Source organism: Neolamprologus brichardi, chromosome 14 (assembly GCF_056152115.1).
Source record: "Neolamprologus brichardi isolate AB-2024 chromosome 14, ASM5615211v1, whole genome shotgun sequence".
Taxonomy (NCBI): domain Eukaryota; kingdom Metazoa; phylum Chordata; class Actinopteri; order Cichliformes; family Cichlidae; genus Neolamprologus; species Neolamprologus brichardi.
Window position 1 is genome coordinate 28,816,788 of NC_142117.1, and position 14,510 is coordinate 28,831,297.

The following is a 14,510-nucleotide window of genomic DNA, read 5'->3' on the forward strand; positions in this document are numbered from 1 at the left end:
ACGATTACATTTGGTTAAACTGATCTGCATTACATTAGACTGCTGATTTATTGTGAATGAATGATATTGTTTTATGATGCATTATACTGCTGAGTTATAAGAAATACTGTTTGCAGAAAATCATCGCCTTATTTGTCTGATTAGAAGAGAACAGAGCATACTGCCCCATCTCAGCAGGATCAGATAAACAGGGAGCCAAGGTCGTAGCTTAGGCGCTGTGTGAGAGAAAGAATGTGAATGTTTAGGCTTTTATAATTAGGTGGGGGCCACTAGAGGCTATAAGAGTTTGATCAAGGCTCCACCATTTTTAGATCTGATGCTGTCTGCTGTATGGTGTCCATCTCCCACGCGTGTGTTCATTAAATCATCGTTTGACTTGACCCGGCCGGACCAGTGTTGTTATTTTGGTTTTTCCTCTTGTATCCATCCCCAATATTTGAATCCGTAACAGTCATAATCTCCGTTCATTTATTTATTAAGATTTTTAATATATGGATTCTTCCTGCGACAACATGATGAGAAGCAAATCTCACACTGCATTCACCTGTGGGTTTAACATAGCTCGAAGCGATTGAAAACGCAGTGTTAATCACGGTGTCTGGTGGTATGTTGCTGTGATTATGGGACGTGATCGGGTTATCTAATTTCCTAAAACAACAACAACAAAAAACGATCGTCCAGTGCATCCCATATCAAAGAAGATAATAAAGGAAGCATTGAAGCGCCTTTCCTTAACATTTAGAGAATTCCACCAGCTGACACACAGATACTTCCGGTTCACGTCTCCCATTTTTAGAAAGCATCCAAAGCACATTTGACTATTGGCTGATGTGTCTCTTCCTCGGTTCCTCCGCTTGCATCTCCCGGTGGGCGGGACTAACACAGGAGGAAAGGAAGCGAGGGTGCACTCTGAATGAGGAAGGGGGTGAGGCTCAAATATGATACACATTTAACAAACACATTGTTCGGTATTACAGTGCCGGTCTGGGCTTTTCCAGGTGAAGCTTACATGTTGTGGGATACTTGGTGGTTTCTAGTGTTGTAGCATGTGTGTACGTGGTTGTCTAGGTGACCTGTCAAGGGGTGTGGCCGGCACAGAATCACATAGAAATATGTCAAATAATTGTTTTGTGACCTCCAGAAGATTTTTCTTTGTGTAGGATGTTCAGCTGACCCGTGCTGTTGCTCATTATGGATTAGGGAAACGGAGTATGACAGGATAGAAGCAGATGTTACACGAGCTATAGGCTGATTTCTAACTTCCAGAAATAATAAAGCTATAAAAGGTACAATTCGGTGAATGAATCTAATCAGTGTCATCGTTTAAAAAATAAATCAATGTCTGCTTCCCTTTATGCGACCTAACGTTGACCTAAACACCACAGCCAGTCCACAGGTTTCTCCACAGTAATGCATTTTCATCTAACCTTTAAATAACAAAAAAAAGTTTTGAATATCTTATACAAAGATATAGATATAGATATAGATAGATCAAGATATAGATCCAATCTCTGATTTGAATGAATGAATCAAGATATTATATTCCAGTTTATCAAATTTCACTTGCTGAACAATGCTTACCTCAGAAAAATATTATCTTGTCTTCCTCTCCCGGCTTTGTTTCTCCATTCTGAGAGGGGAACACATTAATGCTTTTAGCACACAGCACATAGTTTGTGTGCCAACCTGCATAGAATCAATTTTTGTGTTTACTGATATGTGTTGAACTGTTTGCAAACATTACATGAAACCAAAAAGTAAAACAAAAGAAAAACATGTTGAGCTCTGCAACTGGAGCTTTATTTACATGTGAACTATGAACATCATAGGGATGAGAAGAATAAAGGGATGTGTTGATAGTGTAAGCGAGAAATGGGATGTCTTTTTTTTTTTTTATTACTGAGCAAACATATCATTGCTGTTGCTGGAAATAATGCATGGCTCATTAAAATGAACCCATTTGACAGTAACTAACCTGCCTGTAAAAGTCATCTGTTTACTAACTGAAAGTTTGCTGACATTTTAAAAAAGGATTTCTGGTATGTAAACTGTTGTAAAACTATTGTTAGCTTAGAATCTGTCAAACATAAATCTTATGAATGATATGAAACGATTTTGTGGCAGGAAGATCATTTCTATCACAAGCTGGAATTGCAATTAATGCAATTAATTTTTGGCTAAGGGACTATTACATTATCCTTAATTTATCCAGGTAAAAAGTATGATTGAGATTTTTAAAAAAAATTCAAGAAAGATATAGCCAAGAGGAAAGTAGAAAAAAATGACATAAAAGTTATGTAAGTATATTTCTAGAGATCAAAAAAGACTGGATTGAATATAGAAAACAGAGTAAGTACAATGATGGAGAATCATAAGGATACTACTTATGATATTAGGCGTTTGTTTATTTTCTGTATAACCTTTCCAGACAAATGCAGCCTATTTGCCAATATCAACAAGGATATTAGACACACAAAAATACATAAAAACATCAGCAATAACTTTTTCATCCCTGCCTCATATTTTAATAAGACACGTCGCTGCATCGTAAAGACAAATCTAGTATGTACAAGTTTGTGTATGTATGTAGGCCTGCACTGCTATATGTGACATAATATAATAACGCAAGCAAGTGATTTATGTCTGTTAGAAATGTAACTACTATTTATTGCGCTTACAACTAGACAGATATTCGAAAGAGGGTTATGGCGCCCTCTGTAGCAGAAGAGTCAGTATTGAAGGACAGGAAGTTATAGTTTTTTTTCCTTTGTGGGGAAAAAACTAAGACATTAAAAGTAAGCAATACTCGAGTTACGTGGAATTAGGTGAAAGTGGGTGGTATTATAAAATGGAAATAGAAGATATATACAGTAGTTTTTGTTTTTGGGCTGTTGTTGTGCATGCAGAAGGATTTCCCGCATCGTGACCTTTAAGCATGGTTTCTATTATAGTAAAAAAAAAAAAAAGCACATAAGTGTAACAAGGAAAAACAAACAAGCAAAGTTAACAATGTAAGTGACAGAGCCTCTTATATCCGATCATTCCTCTTTCCTCCAGCAGGGGGGCGAGCAGGGAAAAATGTGGGAGGAAAAACTAAATCCAGGGACCTGAGTCAGCAGCTGCAGCGGTGCCATTCTGCCGATCCCCACAACTTCCGCTCATCCGTTTCATCTTCACACACATTCATAGTTAACAATGGAGCTGAATTGATTTACAGTGAAGAGCGTCTTTGTTAGAGGACGAATACAAGCAGAACAGAGGAGGAAAGAGGACCGAGCGGACCATCCGGAGACTCTGAGGTATCCCGTAACATCTCCAACCCGCTGCTGCTTTTCAGGAGTTAACTCTGAGTAACTCCTGCGGTTTTTCTGTTTCGGGGGTAACTTCAGCGCTCCTCCTTCAACTTGATGCTCAGTCTTCAGGTTTCCGCTATATGTTAGACTATATAAAAAATAGCGTTCTTCCTCTTTTCGTGAAGCTCTGATGAACAATAGGATTAAATGTGATCCACGCAGTGAGGGGATCAGGGCTGATCACAGTTGTCTGGTTTTACAAACTGTTGCTGTTGTCTACCTGGTCGCGTCTATTTCTAGGAAAATAACAAGAGGCTGGCTAATTGGGGTACTGTCTATGTCCTGGTAGCCTGGGAAACGAAAACAAACAAACCTGAAAGAAGTTAGAGGAAAAACTGCGTGAGCTGATGTATCCCGCATTCAGAAAGCTACGGCTAATTTAGCACTTAAGTGTTGTTTTTATTACCTTCTTATCCGAACTTCGGTGTAGACGTGGTCAACAGACGATAATTTGGGGATTTCTAATAATAATCAGTATAATAGTTTTAGTTAACTACAGTTTGTGCTAAAGACGCGAGCCACCTTTGATTTTCTTTATATTTTTCTTCCAAGGTGACTTTTGTTCTTTTTAAGTGGTCTTTCTTAAGCTTTTTCACCCATTTTCAGTCCAGTCCTTTAATTTCACAGGAATGTATTTGTGTTTAAGTCACTCTACACTGACCTATGAATCATTCAAGCACAAAAAGGCACCTAAATCGAGGGATGAACGAGTGTTGAGTGTACACATAACAGAAACCTTTTTAGCCCTTTGTTATTAGGATAATTTGTTGTCACTTTGTTGGCTGAATCTATGAAAGTTATCAAAAATAACACAGCTTGACAGACAGAAAATAGCGGCCTTGCACCAACCAGGTGACTATTAGCTGAAAAGTTGCATATCTCAGGATGGTGTGCCGTGTGTGCTTAAGAAAATCTACGTAGAGCACAACAGAAGTAGAAGTAATATATTTACGGAAGATGAACCGAATCTGAAAGTCACCACCTTTAAAAATAAAAATATCAATACCTGAGAGAGATCTGTGGTTCACTAAAGAAATAGTCTCAGTGGAAATGTGGCTGTCAAAAAGAACTGAACTGAAAATCAGTGGCAAGCAGCATTATGGAGTAGTGAATCTAAATTTGATGGTTAAAACCATCATTGGTATGTACAGAGGAGGTCAGGAGGGGAGGTACAACACATCTGTACAACACGGTGGAAGGTGCTGTCATGGTTTGGGTCTGCATTTCAGCCAGTGGTGTTGGCGATCATATTAAAGCTGATGGAAATACTAACACAGCAACAGAGATTCATCCACAATGTAGTAACATCTTGAAACGCACAATGGAACACTATGGATCATGGCTTCACCTCTCGAGAGCCTGGATCTCAACATTACTGAAGTAGTGTGGGTTCATGTTGACAAAAGAACAGAGCGAAAGGCAGCCAGCACCCAAAGAAAAGCCTTGAATGCTTCAAGAAGCCTAGAGAACTATCCCTAAAGACTACTTAAAGCATTGACAAGAAAACATCCCTAAGAGAGTTCAGATTGTTGAAAAATAAAGTCGCTTATGCCAAATATTGACTTTAATGCTTGTTAGAATTTGTGTATTTTTGCCTTGTATACTGTATTACCATGTCTGTTTTACCTGTTTCTATTTTATCTAACAAAATATAAAGCAATAAGGTGTGGCTCAAGCCTTTTACACAGTGCTGCATCTAACAGAGTTGCATTTGTAATGTTAAGTACCCAGAGAATAGCTGACCTCGGTCAACTAAACTTGTTTCTGTCTTGGTAGATTTTTAGTTTATCTTTAAAGCCACCCAAGTTAAACAGCAGACTGTTTACACCACTCCCTCTGTCTTTCTGTCCAGCTGCTGTTTTCCTTGAGGCCTCATGTCCATCCGCATTTCAGCCATGAGCGTCCTTCCTCCTGTTCGACGGGACCGAGTCATCGCTCAGCTCCCTCAGGTAAAATCAGTGACCCCAGTTGCCTGCTTATCTTTCTAGAACAGTTCACATCTTCACGATCCCGCCCTCCTCTCTTCAGTGTTTCCGAAAAGAGGCGGCCATCCACACTAAAAATGATTTCAACAATAAAGTAAAGACTGCGTGTCAGGAGCAGCGGACCGGCACTGTGGGGTGAGTGCCGCAGTGTGAAGCCGCTGTATGCGATCTGCTTTATGTGGCTCTTATTTACTTGCTGCTGCTTCTCTTATTCTTCTCAGCAGATTTAAAATATCCAAGGTCATCGTGGTGGGGGATCTGGCTGTGGGGAAAACCTGCCTGATTAATAGGTAAACTAAGACACACTCGCTTCATATGTGACTGCAAGGTGAGAGGGAATTTGGGGAAATGAATAACTCAGAGTTCAAGGAAGCACAACACTTAACCTGTGTTACAGTTGCTTTAGGTTTCACAGTAATCAAAAAAGTATGAAGCAGTTGTTAAAAGCATGAAAAAAAGTTAGAAAACATAAAAATGGGGCATCTTTTTCCAGCCCTGATATGCTTTACTGTACTTATGCTTTGTAATTGCTGTTATGGGTGTTTTTGTTGCTGCGTTTGTGAACACAACACCAAAAATAATGCCTGTTAGGAATGTGTTTGCTAGCTTTGGCGTCACCAGATGATAATCTTTTGTGACTGATGGTTTGTGGTCCTGTCACTTCTGCGCATGAGGAAAACACAAGTTTTGGACCACTTAGAGAGCCTACATCTACCACATGTATGGAAGTACACAGTTTGAGACTGTAACGTTTTAAATTACAGTACAACCGTGTCACGTTTTGTCACTTGTAGTTTATTTTTCTCCGGTCCTGTAATAAGTTCCTTTATGCGTCTGCCATGACATTAGATACTTTGTTTTATTAACAAATGGGGATCCAGGCCCACCCAGTAAACTCAATGTGCCCCCACAACTTTGGTCAGACTTTATAAAGGACCCCTCATGTCTCTTTGAAACTAAAAACAGGCCATTTATCAGCGTGTGCAGCTAGTTTCGAAGCATGACCCTACTGAAAATTGCAAAACTCCTTTGCCTCAGCAATCTAACACAGATCTTTTTGCACTTTGTGCTAAATTTCTCTGTGCATGTATGGGTGTAAATAAGCATGGCAATTTTCTGTGTTTTTTCTTGAATGCCCCCCTGTCAGAGTTGGTCACCTGTCCAAATCATGTGGTCTGCTGCCGACCGTAAGTGCATATATTTGCAGTAATTTTTTTTTTAAGGTTTTGCAAGGATACCTTTGACAAGAACTACAAAGCAACAATCGGTGTTGACTTTGAGATGGAGCGCTTCGAGGTGCTGGGTGTTCCTTTCAGCCTGCAGCTGTAAGTCTGATCCGGAAAATGTAACGCATTAAAACAAAAAAGTCACTCTGATTATGCTCGTCAGCCTCTCTCTCTGTGTGTTAAAGGTGGGACACCGCAGGCCAAGAGAGGTTCAAGTGCATTGCTTCTACATACTACAGAGGAGCCCAGGGTAAGTTTCCATAAGTTTCTCCATTTAAAACACCGTTTACAAGGAATAAAATATCAGTCGCTTTCCCAGCTGTATCCAGCTGCTAACGCAGTAAAATGATCTCTTCTTCTCTTCCAGTTGTGATAATTGTGTTTGATGTAAATGATATTGCCTCTCTGGGCCATGCAAGGTAAATATGTAATATAAGAATAATATTTGTGTGCCTTTATCTCATTGTTGTCCCAGCTGGTGGATTTAATGCAGTCTTTTCCCATCTAAAGGCAGTGGCTCGAAGACGCTTTGAAAGAGAACGACCCCACCGCTGTTCAGCTGTTCCTCGTGGGCACCAAGAAGGACCTCAGCGTATGTCTTTTACTGTTTAAAGTGGACGTGCCTGCGGGCATTTCTGTTGTATATACTGGAGTCAAATGTGAATTGCTTGGATAGGTGCCAGGAGCACAAAGCGTATCCAAGCTCGAACCTCAGGAATGTTTCTCCTCCTTTACTACACCCTAAAGTGGTTGTAACCGAGGTGGAAATCACATACAGGAACGTTTCTAAGACATTATGTATTTAAACAGCCGTACTTAAGCTAGCTCGGTTGCTAGGAAGACATCGTTTTTATGAGTTAGTCAGTAACATGACTGGATATGAAACATAAATGCTTATTTACACAATAAAATAAACAGTTGGGTTTGTTTTCTTATTGATATGTGTTGTATGTTCTGGTTTGTCTCACAGTCACCTGCTCAGTATTCCCAGATCGAACAAGATGCCCTCAAACTAGCAAACGAGATCCAAGCTGAGTATTGGGCGGTTTCATCGCTGACAGGTGAGCATTTGGATTTTAATACAAGTAAAGCAGTTGCCTCCAAAAGGTGTTGGAGATGAAAAATATTTCTATAGCTTCAGCCAGAATAGCTTTTTGTTTACACTGTTCCTCAGGGAAAGACGCTGCAGTCGATTGTTCACATGAAAATATTTTGGTAACAAAATATTGGTAACTCTGTTCAGTTCCAGAGTTACCAAATTTGCACCTAAGTCTGTATTACACTGCTTGAATAACAGCTACTGTAATCTAGAAAGATCAGAAAATGTGTTTGTAGGCTGTTTATTACCAGAAAATATTCAGAGAGAGAACAAAACCTTTAGCAGTGGCCAAATCGAATGCACTGGAAAGCTCAGCTTAACTAGAAGGCCTGAAAATCCACAGAAGACAACTAAAGTAGATGCTTGCAAACTTTGTCCTTGTTTATGAAAAACAACTTGACAGCATCTAACCAGGTCAAGAACACTCGAGGAGTGTGGGTTTATTTCAAGATGGAACCCACTGATTACTCTCAAGAACAAGAAGTCCAGATTAGATTTAGATTAGATTGCCAGAAAACATCCAAAACAGCCTGCAGAGCTCTGAAAAATAATCTTCAGACAGCTGAAATCAAGATAAGCTTGTACCAGAATGCTGGTAAGAGACAGGTATGGAGAAACAGCTCATGATTTGAAGTGTGCCACTTCATCCATCAGACACAGTAGAGGCAGTGTTATGGCATTGGCACGTATGATGATGTGGCTGCTGATAGAAGTTGCAGGATGAATTCTGAAGTGTACAGGGCTTTACTCTGTGCTCAGATTCACCCAAACACCCCACAGTGCAATTGGATAATGAGCCAAAGCATACTGCAGAAGCAAACCATGAGTTTCTGAGTGGTATGTCCTTCAGTACCAGGAGTCCATCGCCCGATCTGAAGGCAGAGACCCTGAAACGAGCACCAACAGAGGGCGGCTGCAGTAAAAGCCTGGAAGAATGAGATCTATGCTTTCAGTCATAGACTGCAAAGGAAAAACAATCCCTGTATTTAAAGTCATGTTGGTTTGTCAGGTAGCTTTTGATTCTCTGAAAACAAGCAGCTTTGTATAGGTTCACTGTCATTCATGGACAGTTGATGCATAGTTTTTAAAACCACCTAAACAAAAGCTAAAGGTCTGCATTTGACTGTCATTTTGATTGTTTGATTTAAATCCCATGATGCACAGAGACAAAACTACAGAAAAAAATAAAAAGATTTACTTGTCCAAAGCCTATTGAGCTAGCTTTAGTTTCTTTATAGACCTCCAGTGCTTCTCCTTAAGTGTGTTTAAATATAAAGTCCCCAAGCAGTAGTTTTCACACAGGCCCTGACAGATGCTCTCTGTGTATCTGCTGCAGGGGAAAACGTGAGAGAGTTTTTCTTTCGGGTTGCATCATTAGCGTTTGAGACCAACGTTCTTGCTGAGCTGGAGAAAAGCGGATCGAGGCAAATCGGAGATGTTGTCAGTGAGTATCCAGACAATCCCAAATCACAAAAGTAGTTGTTACACGTTTTAAAACCAAGCTTTGCTTTCAGGGATTAACAGCAATTCTAACAATCTGTACGCTGCATCGAAGAAGAAACAGTCCAACTGCTGTCAGTAAGGATGGAAACGAGAGGTTAAAATCGATGGTACGGACTGAAAGCGAGTTTTCTGAGTGGAAAATGACCACGGCTGTCGTCCAGCTCAGCGGGAAGGATTTCTGTGGTCGGGGAGGGAGGAGGGATTCAGATGTTTCCCTTCCTGACATGTTTTAATTTCAGTTTTTCCTGGCCTAGAAAGCTTTTTCCTCCACGGGATGTGTGCGCAGATTCTTGTGGAGTGACACAGGAATTACACACAAAATGTTCCCGTCTTGCCAGAAAATGCCAGAGTCTCGTTTCACTTAGGGCTTCAATTCAATCTTAAATCTTGTTGCTGCTGTAGTTTATTTTAACAGTCATATTCTGCTTGTGTTGAATTTGGTTTTGTTTTTTTTGGCTCTTTTCTTTTTTTTTCTTTTTTCATTGCATTTAAGTGACCAGTTATATTTGTTAGAGGCTAAAAAGAAAATTGTTCTTGTTTTTATATCTTGTTCATCTTCTCCGTTTATCCCTTGCACGCTGAGGTCCCAGACCAAAGACTGGGAGCCATATTTGTAATGAAGATACTTGAAAGGTATATTTTTTCTGTTTACAATCAAATTTATTAGACTTTAATGGTCAGTATCAAAACTGATGTGGTTTTCATATTTTTCATTTTCCCATGGTGAGCTTTACATGTTGTTAGGACATTAAAAAATAGAATAGAAATTGTTTCAGTTATTTAAAATAGAACTAAATCTAAAAAAAAAAGCCAGCTATTCTATGAGTTCACTGTATTTCTTAAATATATCTATACGTGTATTATAAAATTTCTGTGCTTTGCCTTCTTTGCTAAACCTTTAAGGAATCACGTTAACTTGTTCAGTTGTTGAAGCTTTTGAAGCCGTCGAGGTATTTTCCATCAATTTGGCTCTGCAGCTCTTCGGGTATGCAGTGAGAGAATTTGTAGTTTTCCTTAATCCACCTTCCTCCTTCGGTGTTCTCGATGGCCACAGCTGCTACGCCTGCAGAGTGAGATGTTTACAATCAAGCGTTGGGAGTCATTCGGTTATTATATATTACACTACTTTGCAAAAGTCTTGAACAACCCCTTGCTTCTTTATGTTTTGCTTCCAAGCGCACTGACCTTTGTTTTTAAACCAGTCAGTAGTTTCTGGAAGTCTTTCAAAGTTTTTCTTTGGCTGTTTCCCCCCCCATTCTCAGTCCAGCCATTGTACCTGACCATTTTCAGAGGAATGTCTATGCATTTGTTATGTCACTTAAACTTGGCCTATGAATAATTCTAGGGTAAAAGGGGATAAACCAGTGTTTTGTCTAAACACATCAGAAAAGCAGCCTGCCACAAAAATAATGATTTATTTCTATTTCTTTAGTGGAATCTGCCAAACATAACATTTAAACAGGCTTAAAAAAAGTATTTTTGCACCAACACGATGATTGCCAAAGAGCTATTTGCTGAAAAGCTAGCATATCTGGGAAAAGTGTGTCCTTTGACAAAAGAAACAGTGGTTGATTTAAAACCGTTTTAAAGTAGATAAGCAGTATCCGAAAGTGTCCTCAAGTCCTATGTCCTTAAGAAACAAACAAATCCAACAAAGATCTGACGCAGGACTTGAGATGCATCTGGCCCTTCAGATACATCTCCTGTTTACTGAAGCCTCATCAGAAATGGTCTCAGTGGAAGAAACGATTCTTGAGGATGGGAAATGGAGTGAAAAGGCTGAAGAATGCCAAATTATACAAGGATTGGACTGAAAATCAGTGGCTAATGCCCTGTGGAAGATGGATCTGGCTTCATTTTTCTTCTTCTTTTTTTTTTGACAAAACAGCGCAGTAAAAGCATTCCTAGTTAGAAAAACACAGTTATGTTTGATTATTTCCATAATGTGAGGTCGTATTGACAGAGAACAGAGCAAAAGGCAGCCAACATCCACAGAAGAACTTAAATGTTCATCAAAAATCCTAGAAAACTATTCCTGAAGACTACTTTAAGGATTTAGAAGAAACTCAGTTTTTGCCTTATATCCTTGATTTCCACATTCCAATGAATTTTTGCATCTTTTTTTACGTTTTCCTAACAAAATATAAAGAAGGGTAATTCAAGACTTTTGCACAGTAACTGTTAACTTATTGACTGACACACCTACAACTGTGGCTCCCAGTTTCTCTACCAGCTGAATGGCAGCCTTCATTGTGCCTCCAGTCTCTATCCACTGGTCCACTAACAACACCCTCGTACCTGCGGCGGGGACACACATGTCGACTGTTAATGTCTCCTTCAGTCTTTCTTCTTTTTGTTTACGAGGACAAGTATTAAAAGAAAATGGTACATCTTGTGTTTATGAAAGAAACAAAAACAAATGCTGACAATAAACAGTTATATTTTAATGCATAGGTTTCCCATTAATGTTGTTCTAGGGGCTTCTAGTATTTTGTTTTCAAATCTCAGATTAAGAGAATACTCATTTCCCTAAGGTTGTGGATCTCCATTCACCTGTTTATACACAGTCACACCAGACAGTGTTTGTGCTGGAGAGGATGTAGAAAGTAGAAATTGTAGGAATTTGTGAGACTTGATTCTTCTTTAAATGTACGTATTGCAAATTGATGTTTAAAAATGAATCCAGGCTGTCAACAGAATCTGAAGAACCAACATCTGTGGTTTCATGTCCTAAACTGGCCTTCGCATGTTATGTAATACCAGATTGTACCAGGAGATGGTGCAGTGACCCAGGCAGGACCTTCAGAAGACATTCCTCTACAGGAAATAAAGCATCTTAGTCAGGTGTTGAGCTACTTGAACAGCTTCAGTGTTTCTTGGCAGTTTTAATGAAGCTTTTCCCTCATTCGGTGTTATGATGAATTCTGACACATTATCCAGAATCTTCCGTCTGTAATATGCGAAGGCCATAGCATGTGGCTCACATCGTTTTTAGCTGTTCAATGATCTGTCATTGTCATTGTGTCATCCTGCCAGACATCATTCCTGTCAGGAAATGTTTAATCATTGGATGATTTAGGGTAGGGGTGGAGAACTCCAAGCCTCCTGCAGGTTTGAGATGTGTCCATGATCCAACACTGCTGATTGAAATGGCAAAATTACCTCTTCAGCATGTCTTGAAGTTCTCCAGAAGCCTGGTAATGAACTAATCATTTCATTCAGGTGTGTTGACCCAGGGTGAGATCCTTTACACCAGTTTTATAGTTTTCTGCATTCATCTTTGTTATGACAGCTGGTATTTGTTCAATATCAGTTGCTTCAGCTGACAGCAGATGGTGCTGTGCTAGAAGAAAGACAGGGGAGTTTGGAGAAACCTGCAGGTTATGTGTTGGTCAGAGTTCGTTGAGTCAGTTAGTCAGACTCAAGCTGAGCAGCTGAATTAAATATTTTTGTACTTTTCTAAGATTTAGGCTTAAAAGTTCCAGGTCAGAGTTTTGGCAAATTTAGTTATTTTCAATAGAAATGGTCTCACCTAAAAGACTGGGCTTTGACAACATAAATGATTTAGTCATTTATTTAAAAATGTAAGAGCTGAAATCAGTCATTTATCAACCTTCTCATCCACAAACTGTCCAAACATCTTTCTCAGTAAATTATATAACGGGGTTTAAGGGTAAAAAGAAATACTAACCTGGTCTTAGCACATCCAGTCTTACTTCCACAGTCTTTTCCCTGCCTGTGTAGTCGGTGTAGTTTTGGCCTTGGGTGGCGACACACAGGTGACCTGCTTTGCGAAGAGCCAGGAAACCTTTTCCAAGAGTGGTGGCAACAGAAGCGCCTGAAAAGACAACATCAGTAACGTTCATTCACACCGACAGAGCGAGAAAAGAAGCTTCACATTGCCATGCCATGTGTGAGAGGCAGAGTTTTTCTAAATTTAGTATCTTTGCCTGAAGGGTCAGGTTCCCCCACCTGCGTAATGTATACAGTGACAACGTCTTAAAATAAAAAAAAATTACTCTTGAGTTTAGTTTCTCTGAACTCTCCCTGTATTTTACCTCTAAACGTGAAGTTCTTTGCTTTCTTACCAAGAATGAATCCCATTGCATCTATGCCAGCAACCAAGTCAATGTTGTCACTTTGGAAAGGACTGAGAAGGTCTTTGGTACAGTCTGCAAGAGCCTGGATCGAGTGCAAAGAGGGAAAAAGCACAAAATGCAGAATGTGCACATGATAAGAGACAGACTGCATGTGTATTTGTGCAGTTAGAGGTGGGGTTTGTCGTGCTCAGTGAATAGGGGAACAGCAGAAAAAGTTTTAGCAACATTTCTTTTCTCTCGGCATACCTGGGAGTTGCAGTAAAGTCTGGACGGGTCCAGCCAGGCGAACTCCGGACCTTTTGTGTTTGGAGCCATTAAAGAAAGGTACCATCCTTTATGCCGGTCGCCTGGAACTGCAAACACATCCATTTGGAGAACAGCTCTTGACTGCACTGACAAGAGGCACAAACGGGTGAACGGACTGAACTGTGAATGAGAGTCTTCTGTATCAGGTTCCAGGGGGGTGAATAATGGGTGGGAGCTGGCTGTTAATTATACTGAACTAAGTTAGTTTCTCTCTGCAGTTTGCAGATTCATTAAACAGTCTTAGCCTCATCAAACAAAACCTTATATGAGGTATATGTCACAAAAGAAACACTTTTCTTTTATTTTTCCTCTTTCTTTGCATTTTCTTTTAGTACTTTGGGACCATTAAAGACTCACACTAGTGTTTAGCCTGCTTGAGTTAGGTTACTTTTATTTGATTTTTGTACTGTGGTTAAATGAAGTCAAATCAAACCTAAAAATAAGAACAACAAAACATTTAAGATGACGTTGTATCAGTGTCTTTGAGGATGTGAACAGAAAGGTGCAGTCCTTTAACAGATCATCTACCTGCACTTCCAACCATAAATGCATAATTTAAAACAAACTATTTTTTAATGAGTCAGTCTGAACTTTGCATGTGACGAAACAAAGAGCAATTGTCACCGTTTTGTTTTTTGAATATGTTCAGTCTCTGCACTAAACACTCCTGTCACCTGACCATAACTGAATACACATCCTATAAAAATCCCTCCCTCATGAATGCCTCAGGTTGTTATTGTAAATACCGCTCAGAGCTGATGTCTTTAGAGGAATCAGTGTCTGAATAAGCTCAGGTTGAGATCACGCTCACTGCAGGAGAAACACGACCCTGGATCTCGCTGTATTCACAGGATATTTCCAGTTTTCAGACTGGGAAGCTTCTTACTGTTATTAAATAAACGCATATCTGAAATTTCAAGTTCAAGCTGAGCTCAAGA

The 14,510-nt window shown here is 39.6% G+C and overlaps 2 protein-coding genes across 6 annotated transcripts; one reads left to right on the plus strand and one right to left on the minus strand.

Moving 5' to 3' along the window:
* Window positions 1–892: 892 nt before the first annotated feature.
* Window positions 893–10,034, plus strand: rab34a (RAB34, member RAS oncogene family a). 4 transcript variants are annotated; one of them, XM_006801508.3, is made up of 12 exons: window positions 893–925; window positions 3,058–3,299; window positions 5,206–5,302; window positions 5,382–5,473; window positions 5,560–5,628; window positions 6,562–6,663; window positions 6,750–6,814; window positions 6,932–6,983; window positions 7,075–7,156; window positions 7,535–7,625; window positions 9,000–9,107; window positions 9,178–10,034. In XM_006801508.3, the coding sequence occupies exons 3-12, from the start codon at window positions 5,228–5,230 to the stop codon at window positions 9,243–9,245; spliced, it is 804 nt and encodes a 267-aa protein (XP_006801571.2). In that variant the 5' UTR covers window positions 893–925; window positions 3,058–3,299; window positions 5,206–5,227; the 3' UTR covers window positions 9,246–10,034. The 4 variants fall into 4 exon arrangements, with proteins under 4 accessions (XP_006801571.2, XP_006801576.2, XP_006801573.2 ...); XM_006801513.3 differs by having other exon boundaries at window positions 5,563–5,628; XM_006801510.3 differs by lacking the exon at window positions 3,058–3,299 and having other exon boundaries at window positions 903–925.
* zgc:174895 lies at window positions 9,805–13,691 on the minus strand. 2 transcript variants are annotated; one of them, XM_006801514.3, is made up of 5 exons: window positions 13,513–13,691; window positions 13,255–13,348; window positions 12,858–13,004; window positions 11,369–11,464; window positions 9,805–10,229 (listed from the first exon to the last, which is right to left on the minus strand). In XM_006801514.3, the coding sequence occupies exons 1-5, from the start codon at window positions 13,633–13,635 to the stop codon at window positions 10,087–10,089; spliced, it is 603 nt and encodes a 200-aa protein (XP_006801577.1). In that variant the 5' UTR covers window positions 13,636–13,691; the 3' UTR covers window positions 9,805–10,086. The 2 variants fall into 2 exon arrangements, with proteins under 2 accessions (XP_006801577.1, XP_087707202.1); XM_087851076.1 differs by lacking the exon at window positions 11,369–11,464.
* Window positions 13,692–14,510: the final 819 nt, after the last annotated feature.

Excerpts from the sequence above, each read along its gene's own strand:
- rab34a (XM_006801508.3), top strand. The coding sequence starts at position 5,228 with ATGTCCATCCGCATTTCAGCCATGAGCGTCCTTCCTCCTGTTCGACGG. Across the intron at positions 5,303-5,381 it reads TCATCGCTCAGCTCCCTCAG|TGTTTCCGAAAAGAGGCGGC; the intron begins GTAAAATCAGTG and ends TCCTCTCTTCAG. Across the intron at positions 9,108-9,177 it reads GCAAATCGGAGATGTTGTCA|GGATTAACAGCAATTCTAAC; the intron begins GTGAGTATCCAG and ends CTTTGCTTTCAG.
- zgc:174895 (XM_006801514.3), bottom strand. The coding sequence starts at position 13,635 with ATGGATGTGTTTGCAGTTCCAGGCGACCGGCATAAAGGATGGTACCTT. Across the intron at positions 13,349-13,512 it reads GACTTTACTGCAACTCCCAG|GCTCTTGCAGACTGTACCAA; the intron begins GTATGCCGAGAG and ends CACTCGATCCAG. Across the intron at positions 11,465-12,857 it reads ACTGGATGTGCTAAGACCAG|GTACGAGGGTGTTGTTAGTG; the intron begins GTTAGTATTTCT and ends TCCCCGCCGCAG.